Source organism: Ranitomeya variabilis, chromosome 6, assembly GCF_051348905.1.
Source record: "Ranitomeya variabilis isolate aRanVar5 chromosome 6, aRanVar5.hap1, whole genome shotgun sequence".
NCBI classification, from domain to species: domain Eukaryota; kingdom Metazoa; phylum Chordata; class Amphibia; order Anura; family Dendrobatidae; genus Ranitomeya; species Ranitomeya variabilis.
In genome coordinates, this window is record NC_135237.1 from 368,934,634 (window position 1) to 368,944,970 (window position 10,337).

The following is a 10,337-nucleotide window of genomic DNA, read 5'->3' on the forward strand; positions in this document are numbered from 1 at the left end:
AGATTAATTCTTTTTATATTTGGATGGATTGGGAGATTCTAAATGCATGGATATCAATTTTTTGTTTGAACTTTTATATATATTTTTGTTCATATTTTTTTTTTTTTACTTGCTTCAATAGTCTTCTTAGGAGACTTGAAGCTGCGATCTTCTGATTGCTTGTGCTACACATAGCAGGGCTGCAGACATGACCATCTGCTGTGGACGCCGGCCACGGGGCTGTGCTCATAGCAGATCAGCAATGACGAGCTGCGTTTTTGTCCATAACCCCCATCTTTTGCAGACCCCCGGTTGGCACACCAACCCACTGGCGCCTCGCAATCATGTGATGGGTGTGGTTTGTGGCATGCTTCCGCCGCACACATGTTAAATGCCGGTGTCAGAGATTGATAGCGGCATTTAACATGTCAACATCAAATCACCTGTCATGTGCCAAAAAAGATGCGGGCTCCAGGACACGACCCATGACATACCTATATGTCCTAGGTCGTGAAGGGGTTAGGTAGATATCCCATATCCTCCCTAGGTGAATACTACCATATTTTTATATCTTTTTTTCTCCTCTAATAGTCACCCTATTGTGCGTGCTTTCTTTCCCTGTACTGTACATCGTGCGTATGCTCATATTAACAGACATGGTACACTAAAGATATAGGTAGCCACTGTACCATTTCATTTTATTATTGGTTTCTGCCACAAACATCCCTTGCAGTGGTTGCAAAGCAGTCACCTTTTTTTCCCCTCGCTCCAAAACCGTGATCAATCCTAAGGCTATGTGCACACGTTGTGGATTTTGCTGCGGATCTGCAGCTGTTTTCCATGCGTTGTACAGTACAATGTAAACGTATGGAAAACAAAATCCACAGTGCACATGCTGCGGAAAAAAAAAGCGTGGAAACGCAGCATTGTATTTTCCACAGCATGTCAATTCTTTGTGCGGATTCCACAGCGGTTTACACCTGCTCCATAATAGGAATCCGCACAAAAACCACGTGTAATTCGCAGTGCGGATTACCTGCGGATTTTGCAAAAACAGTGCGGAAAAATCCACAACGTGTGCACATAGCCTAACGGTAAAGCTACATTCAAACCACCATTATATACACTGTCTCTCTCACTCATGATTAAGAACAAAAAAGTTTGCAACAAGTGGTATGAAAGGCTGGTGAGCTTCCATTGAGCAGTATGTTGTATTAATAAGAAATCTGTAAAGACTTTATTTCACTTAATAAAGTGCTGAAATATTTTTTTATTGTTGAGGCTTGGAATCTGCAGAGACATTGGAGTTGTCAAAGGTAAAAGAAAATCTGTTAAATTACAACTCGTGTAGGGCAGACTAAAGGGGACGAGGGCTATTTGGCTTTCACAGTTAAAATATTGCTGGAATTTATTTTTTTCCGGGATCTAGATTGATTTGCAAAGCCTATGCGGTATCTCTATAAAAGGAAACTACACCCCCATAAGTGTATAGTATTTTCTAATATATTATGCTGTTTAAGTCAAATTTCATTTTCTTTGGTACACCATGTTTTTGGGGGAAAATGTCACACTTAAGCATTGTCCTTCTTAGCCTCTTATAAACACACTTTTTGGGGACATTCCCTTCTTACTTCTCTGGGCAGAAGTTGCTCCGATACAATATGAGCACCTTCCATACTAGAAGTACTGAGACCTTCCCTTTTCCGGTTTCCAAATATTCGGGCTTAATAACCACCTCTTGAATAAATGTTCCACCATCATAACATTGTCTGAGAAAAAGAGCTTAGTTGAAAATGCAACGTCTTGCAGTTCCAGCAAAGTGGATGGGATTTATAGAAAAAATAAAAAATGCACATGCGTTTTTAGAGCGTTTTTGCAACGGAAATGCATCAGAATCACATGTAATCTGCACCTGACTGGATTAATAATGTTTTGTCAAAACAAAATACCAACAAATATAACGAACAAGACCTATTTGTTTAAAACCTGACATACTAAGAGAAAAAAAAAAGACAATGAAGAAAATGCAAGTAACCTAATTTACTTAATAGGTGCAGAAAATCTGCAACATCAAAAGCTCATTGTGGTAACATAGCCTACGTTTATATGTAGTTAAAAAAAAAAAGCCTTAAAGGGCCACGGTCACCCCCTCCAGCCGTTATAAACTAAAAGAGCCACCTTGTGCAGCAGTAATGCTGCAGTCTAACAAGGTGGCTCTTTTAGTTTTTGATTCAGTTATTACCTCAATAAAGCGTTTTAAAAATTGGCCACAAATACCAGATTTTGTACCTGGAGGCGGTCCGAAGCCTCCTCTATGAATCTCCCAACTGCCGTCACTCTTCTCTTCAGGGGCGATGGTCGCCGCCCCCTTCGCGCTGTTTCTTCTTAAATCCTGCGCCTGCGCTGTGCGTGCCTGCCTGGGGCCTGCGCAGTGTTCATTGTCAGTCAGCTCAGATGCCGGGTGCCTGACTGCGCCTGTGCGGGCAGTGCGGCCACCCTGTTGCTGAATCCCCGCCCCGCACTGTGTTATTCATTATGCACAGTGCGGGGCTGGGGTTCCTGGGAAGGCGGGGGAGCTGGGGGAGCGTCTGAGCTGGGGGAGCGTCTGAGCTGGGGAGCGTCTAAACAGCGCAGTGCGCATGCCCAGGAATACCAGCCCCGCACTGTGCATAATGAATAACACAGTGCGGGGCGGGGATTCAGCAACAGGGTGGGCGCACTGCCCGCACAGGCGCAGTCAGGCACCCGGCATCTGAGCTGTGACTGACAATGAACACTGCGCAGGCCCCAGGCAGGCACGCACAGCGCAGGCGCCGGATTTAAGAAGAAACAGCGCGCAGGGGGCGGCGACCATCGCCCCTGAAGAGAAGAGTGACGGCCGTTGGGAGATTCATAGAGGGGGCTTCGGACCGCCTCCAGGTACAAAATCAGGTATTTGTGGCCAATTTTTAAAACGCTTTATTGAGGTACAAACTGAATCAAAAACTAAAAGAGCCACCTTGTTAGAATGCAGCATTACTGCTGCACAAGGTGGCTCTTTTAGTTTATAACGGCTGGAGGGGGTGACAGTGGCCCTTTAAAATACCAGTAAAGTGTATGGGATATGTCACACATTGTGTTTTTGCAGCTTTTTTATGCTCATTTTCAGCTGCCTTTCACAATACTAGCAAAGTCTGAGATTTCATAAATCTCATGCACACAGCTTGTTTTTTCTCCTGTTTAGTCAAAGAGCTGTATTTTTGCAGAATGCAACATGTCGCTTGTTGCGTTTTTCACCCATTCAAAGCAGTAGGTAGTGCAACAAGACACAGGAATTGGGTTTTGCTGCGTTTAGTGCCAAAACCTCATGAATCTGATTATTTTTTTAATGCACTAAACTTTATCAGCATTCAGAAGAGACAAATGTAACCAGACAAAAATACAGTAAAATAACGTGCCAATCACACAGCAAAACCTGATTTTTTTTTTATATTGCTTCTTTACTGCCAAGAGAGGGCTTTGTCTGCAGGAAATACGCAACGTGTGAACATTGTCTAAGATGATGTATTTTTGATGGAGCAAAAATTTGGGTAAACAACCCATTGTTTGTACACAGCCTAAAAGTCCATTTCTGTGATATTTTCAGCCTCAAATTGGATTCCTGAGGTTCCCATGAGTAGAGATGAGCGACTTTTTCATTGTTCGGTTTACGTTCGCCGGCGAATATGGTTTTTGCAATATTCTCCGAATGTTGGAGTCAATGGGAGTAGAACTGAGAAAATATGTTCGGAAACAATTGTCAAACATAAATTCGGCACAAATAGGGTAGCAATATGGTATGAATGGCAGGTTCGGCGACCGATTCCAAACATATTTGCTCAACTCTACCCATGAGGATCCTAATTTTCAGGGAGTGGGGGACCATGAGGGTCAGGTTTTTACTTGCGGTGGCTATTCCTTCTGATTGCGTTAGGTTCTTTCACTTTTCTTTGTTAGGAAGGGTTTACTATGTCTATTGCAAGGCTAACCTACTTTAGCCGTAAGGTTTGTTTTTTTCTATAGTGGAAAGGTTTACATCCGATTCATGCCGCACGAATCACGGGCAGCCGGAGCCCAACCCCTGCATCAGACATCTAAACTGTCTGGGGCGATATATGTCAGTCTAGCTGAGCGGGCGGGGAGAAGACTGGGAACATATTTCTTGGACTATGCTCCTCGTCCCCAGCCAATCATTCCATGATGTGTTTTGTCTAAAACATGGCAGTATTCCAGAATGAAACCACTTTAGAATGCAGGATCTCTTATTCTTGCTGCTTGTCATTTGGGCACCATGAACCTAAATAATAATATAGTAATTTGTTCTGTAACAAAATTACTTCTCTATCCCCCACCACTTCATAACAAAACAAGAGGAGGTATTACACAAAATCAGAAAAATGGGATCATTTTAATTATCATAGTCCATAAATCAGAGCAGAATCTGTATTGAAACTCTGCTTCAGCTGTTAGTTACAAATACACTGATAATGTGTGTATAAAACATTACATGTTCTCTGCACAGTGTGTCGGGGGGGGGGGGGGAATATCTAGGTTTTATTTATGATTTTGTAATTGCTTTGTAAATGCTTAACATGTCACTCTCTGCAAGGAGAAACGATACTTCTTGGATCCTGGTCAGACGCCTCTAACACAGCCAAACCAGATCTCACACTTTGCACTGATGAGGGGCAGTACCCCGAAACACAGTGTCTGCAAATTGAGATTCTGGTTTGGCTATTATCCTAAGTCATGTGACAAGGCTTCTTAAAGGGTCGACTGACTATTATAATTGTTACTTCCTATAGGTGGCACTAGAGTTCTAGTGCTCCTCCTCTCTGAAGAGACAATTTGCCGATTACCACTTTATACGTATACGATTTACAAGTTTTACTGATTTTTTTTTAAAGATCTGACATGTAAAAGATACTTACCGCAACCTCATCTGTGTTTTCTATGCCTGCTTGAGTCATTAGGTCACTGACGTCACTCTGTAGTTTATCAATGTTAGAACCCATGTCATCCAGTAAGATAGTCAGGAAAATAACATAATAATGTAGAAATAGCAGCTTATAATGTATGTTAAAGGCACAACTGGAAAGAAGAATGAGTTACAAAATAAAGTATTTTTTCTCCAAAACCTCTAAAGTACAAAACATTTTTGTAAATGTTAGGTACTGCATGGCATTCTGATTTAAAGGGGTTATCCAGGACTGTTATTTATTTTTTTTACTATGAGCCTGAGAACTAACAGGCAGGTAGTTGTGCTCTACCTGCCTGCTGTGCTGGGCGCCAATCTCTGCTGGTACAGAGCCGTCACAGACAGCTCCTGCTGGTGATTCAGCAGCTGACGCCACATTCACAGAGCAGCGGCTTCTCATCCTATCTGCTCTGTTGACAGGTCTTGACTGTCGACATTATGCTGATTAACAGCCGACTCTCTGCCGCCTAAAACCCGGATGAAGAAGTGCTGGTCTGTTGACGTAGAGCAACTGAATCGCTGGCAGGAGCAGTCGGTGACAGCTCAAGCTGGGTAGTACAGCCAGGTAGATGCCTCTGTTACCACCTACCTGCCTGCTAGTGTTAAGGCTCATAGAAAACAAATAGTCCTGAAAAACCTCTAAAGTAAATGGTGCCAAGCTGTTATACCAGACACAGCCTAAATAAGAGGTACCATTTTCAGAACAAAAAGTGAACCTGTAGTGTTTACACTCTGTTCAGCCCCTCTCAACTTTTGGTCAAGGGTCTTTTTACACTGCTTCACGGGTTTTAAGTTTATTCTCTATTTTGTCTGAATAGTTTTAAACACTATTGGCCCGTGGACATTGGCAAATTCTATTCCAGTAACATGCGCAAAGCGACTATTTTCAAATGGTTAATGGCTCGTGTACGAGCCTGTTTACACAGGCCAACAAGCAATGATGAATACACAAATATATCGTCCTGGCCCCATACACATTACAGGGCGATGTGCTGCCGATAATCACGATTTTTATGCATACACTCAAACTAGTGGTAATTGCCAGCCTATATACTCAGGCAGATAATCAGGAGTGAGCGATCCTAGGAAAGCTCCTCACTGGTTATAGTTTTTTTTTTTTTTTTTTAAGTAAAAGAACTTTAGTGCAACAACGTAAACTGTATTAAACAGTATTTCGAACAGAGATGGTCTCTAAATAGTGTATTGCTAGGAAATAACATTAGTGTCTGATCAGAGGTGTCGGCCTTCCGTGCCACTTATCACTAGAATGGGATGGTACCAGCGTTAGGAATTTGTCTTGACACTTTGGCCCAAATAGCCCTGCTCAGCTTTCTTCACAGGTTACAAAGTTGTTCCACAATTGTTTATAAATTGAAGTAGCAAAGACATTTCCTAGTACTGACGCCGATCAAATCCGGAAATAGAGTATTAAAAAGGTTTACATGCAACCAATTTGTTGTTTTTTTTTTTCCTTGGGAAGGGGGGTTGGTTGAAAAAAAAAAAAAAAAAAAAAAAGCTATACTCACCTCATCCGTCCCCCACTGATCCCGTCACAGTGCTGCCCAGTTCCCATCTGGTCTCTAATAGCTGCAACGTTGATGTTATAAGTCATGAACATGCGATGCCTGCACTTCAGCAGATCGTAGACACCGCATTGACGAGAACATACATTGCAAATGTCAACTAAAAGGATATTTCTCTGTCAGTTGATCTGACATTGATTGGAATCGCTCCTGGAGTTTTTTCAAAAGGTTTTCAGACTGAAAGGTAAGAACAAATGTCATCGTATAACAAACTATCGACAAAGTAGATGTAAGCATAAAAATAGACATCATTACACTGATCAGCCGTGCAAAGTAATCCGAGCTTGTCAGCGTAACCAGATGTGATTCTCAGGCATGTCTGGATTTTGGATCTTCACTCCTCAGCATTGGAAAGACTGAACTGAGGACGTAGCGGCTGTCGCTAAGATCTGCAAATGTTCACATTTACAAGCACTTAGCGGAAACCTGTCAGCAGGATTGTGCACAGTAACTTACAGTCAGGTCAGTGCCATTATACTGATTACAATGATACCTTGGATGATGAAATCCGTCTTGTGGTTGTTATTTAATCTTTATTTTCAGTTCTGAGTTAATGATATGCTCGTGCTCCGGGGCGGGGTCTTCATGTGGTGCAGTGATTAGGTATTCATAATGCAGACTGCTGACAGGTCACTGATCCCTCACTGACCTGCCCCCTAGTTTACATAATGAATATCTAACACACTGAAGAAAGAGACAAAAAACGCTTCTGCAGGCAGGTGCCGGCTGTGGTACCTGCTCTGCAGCATAATCACATGGTTAGAGTGCCAATAATACATTTTCTTGATGTTATCCAGCTAGGAAAAAAAAAAACTATTTGAGAATGGCGCCCACCGTGCCTCTGCAGTAGTAGCTATCGGTGTCTAAAGCTGTGGTCCGAGAGCTGCTATTGTGGTGGCATCTTAGGGTATGTGCACACGCTGCGGACTTCGCTGCGGAACCGCAAGCTGCGGGTCCGCAGCGGTTTCCCATAAGTTTACAGTACAATGTAAACCTATGGGAAATGAAATCCGCAGTGCACATGCTGCCAAGAAAAACGCGCGGAAACGCAGCCTTTTATATTCCGCAGCATGTCAACTCTTTGTGCGGATTCCGCTGCGGGTTTACACCTGCTCCAATAGAAAACAGGTGTAAACCCGCAGCGGAAACCGCGATAAATCCGCAGTAAAAACCGCAGCGGTTTTGCACTGCGGATTTATCAATTCCGCTGTGGAAAATTCCGCAATGGAATCCGCAGTGTGTGCACAAGCCCTTATTAGAGAAGAAAAAAAAAAAAAATTCTTCAAAGATGGCGCTGCCTGTGCAATAGCAGCTATCGGTGTCTAATGCTGTGATTGGAGAGCTGCTACTGAGCAGCTGCGGGCGGCGCCATTTTGGAGGATTTTTTCTCTCTTCTCCAGCAGGATGGTGCCGCAGTTGCAGCTGTGAGATACCAGGAACGCGGGATGCAATTACAGACAGGAGGCAGAGCAAGAGTTAATGGATTTATTACAGGGGATACTCCATACAGGGAGATAATGGGTTAAGCAGGGGGTATTGAGAGGGAGGAAAACGGGGAAAAGGCAGGTCATGAAACAAGTGATCTTATCAGTGGGCAGGGTTCCTGGCTGCTGAGGCTTGGAATCTCTGAGTGGCGCGTGAAGACTCCAGGGTGGTCCTGAAGAGATTAACTGGTGATTAAACTAAAGTAAATAATGACAACATTCAATAGCGCTTACGCAGGTGGTAAATTACCTTAAAATTAAGTTAATAACAATAATTGTAATGTGGTGGGGGGCGGTATTATGTGTGGTAATGTGGTGGGGCAGGATTATGTGTGGTAATGTGGTGGGGGGCGGGATTATGTGTGGTGATGTATGCGGATTGTGTATGGTAATGTGGTGGGGGGGCGGGATTGTGTACAGTAATGTGGTGGGGGGGCGGGATTGTGTATGGTAATGTGGTGGGGGGCGGGATTGTGTATGGTAATGTGGTGGGGGGCGGGATTTTGTATGGTAATGTAGTGGGGGGGCGGGATTGTGTGTGGTAATGTGGGGGGTGGGATTGTGTGTGGTAATGTGGTGGGTGCGGAATTATGTGTAGTAATGTGGCGGCATAATGTGTGATGTGGTGGGGGGCGGGATTATGTGTGGTGATGTGGTGGGGGTGGGATTATGTGTGGTAATGTGGTGGGGGTGGGATTATGTGTGGTAATGTGGTGGGGGCGGGATTATGTGTGGTAATGTGGTGGGGCGGGATTATGTGTGGTAATTTGGTGGGGGGCGGGATTGTGTGGTGATGTGGTAGTGGGGCGGGATTGTGTGTGGTAATGTGATGGGGCGGGATTGTCTGTGCTAATGTTGTGGGGGGTGGGATTGTGTGTGGTAATGTGGTGGGGGCGGGATTATGTGTGGTAATGTGGTTGGGGGGTGGTATTGTGTGTGGTGGGGGGCGGGATTATATGTGGTAATGGGGGGGCGGGATTATGTGTGGTAATGCGGTGGGGGCGGGATTGTGTGGTGATGCGGTGGGGGGCGGGGTTATGTGTGACCAATGACCTATTAACCGCCAAAGCCAAGCAACACTACTCTGTCCTCCTCCTCCTGGACCTGTCCTCTGCCTTTGATACAGTGGACAATTCCCTATTATTACAGACGCTCTCATCCCTTGGCATCACAGACTTGGCCCTATCCTGGATCTCATCATACCTAACAGACCGGACATTCAGCGTCTCCCACTCACACACCACCTCCTCACCTCGCCCCCTATCTGTCAAGAGTCCCGCTATGCTTATGACACACCTCTATGCTTATGACACACAGATCTACATCTCTAGACCAGATACCACCCTGCTAACCAGAATCCCACAATGTCTGTCCGCTAATTCATCCTTCTTCTCCGCTAATTTCTAAAACTTAACATGGACAAAACAGAATTGATCATCTTTCCCCCATCTCATGTGACCCCCCCAACGAACCTATCCATTACTGTAAACGGCTGCCCACTCTCCCCAGTCCCACAAGCTAGCTGCCTCGGGGTAATCCTTGACACTGATCTCTCCTTCAAACCACATATCCAAGCCCTTTCCACTTCCTGACGACTTCAACTGAAAAATATTTCACGGGTCCGTACATTCCTAAACCAAGAATCTGCAAAAACCCTAGCCCATGCCCTCATCATCTCTCGCCTTGACTACTGCAACCTCCTGCTCTGTGGCCTCCCCTCTAACACTCTCGCACCCCTCCAATCTACTCTAAACTCTGCTGACCAACTAATCCACCTGTCCCCCCGCTATTCTCCAGCCTCTCCCCTCTGTCATATCCCTTCACTGGCTCCCCATTGCCCAGAGACTCCAGTACAAAACCCTAACCATGACATACAAAGCCATCCACAACCTATCTCCTCCATACATCTGTGACCTCGTCTCCCGGTACTGACCTGCACGCAACCTCCGATCCTCACAAGATCACCTTCTCTACTCCCCTCTTATCTCCTCTTCCCACAATCGTATACAAGATTTCTCTCGCGTATCACCCCTACTCTGGAACTCTCTACCGCAACACATCAGACTCTCACCTACCATCGAAACCTTCAAAAAGAACCTGAAGACCCTCCTCTTCCGACAAGCTTACAACCTGCAGTAACCACCGATCGGCCAAACCGCTGCATGACCACCTCTATCCTCACCTACTGTATTGTCACCCATCCCTTGTAGATTGTGAGCCTTCGCGGGCAGGGTCCTCTCTCCTCCTGTACCAGTTGTGACTTGTATTGTTTAAGATTATTGTACTTGTTTTTAT

General features: G+C 44.7%; 1 protein-coding gene across 1 annotated transcript in view; it reads right to left on the reverse strand.

The window, feature by feature from the left end:
* The window catches only part of LOC143782515 (glyoxylate/hydroxypyruvate reductase B-like), a 136,444-nt gene extending 131,372 nt beyond the window's left edge, over nt 1-5,072 (reverse strand). The window contains exon 1 of the mRNA XM_077270026.1: nt 4,929-5,072. Within this exon, the coding sequence (XP_077126141.1) occupies nt 4,929-4,939 (11 nt within the window). The 5' untranslated portion in view covers nt 4,940-5,072. The remainder of the gene's footprint in view (nt 1-4,928) is intronic.
* Between the last annotated feature and the right edge of the window lie 5,265 nt (nt 5,073-10,337).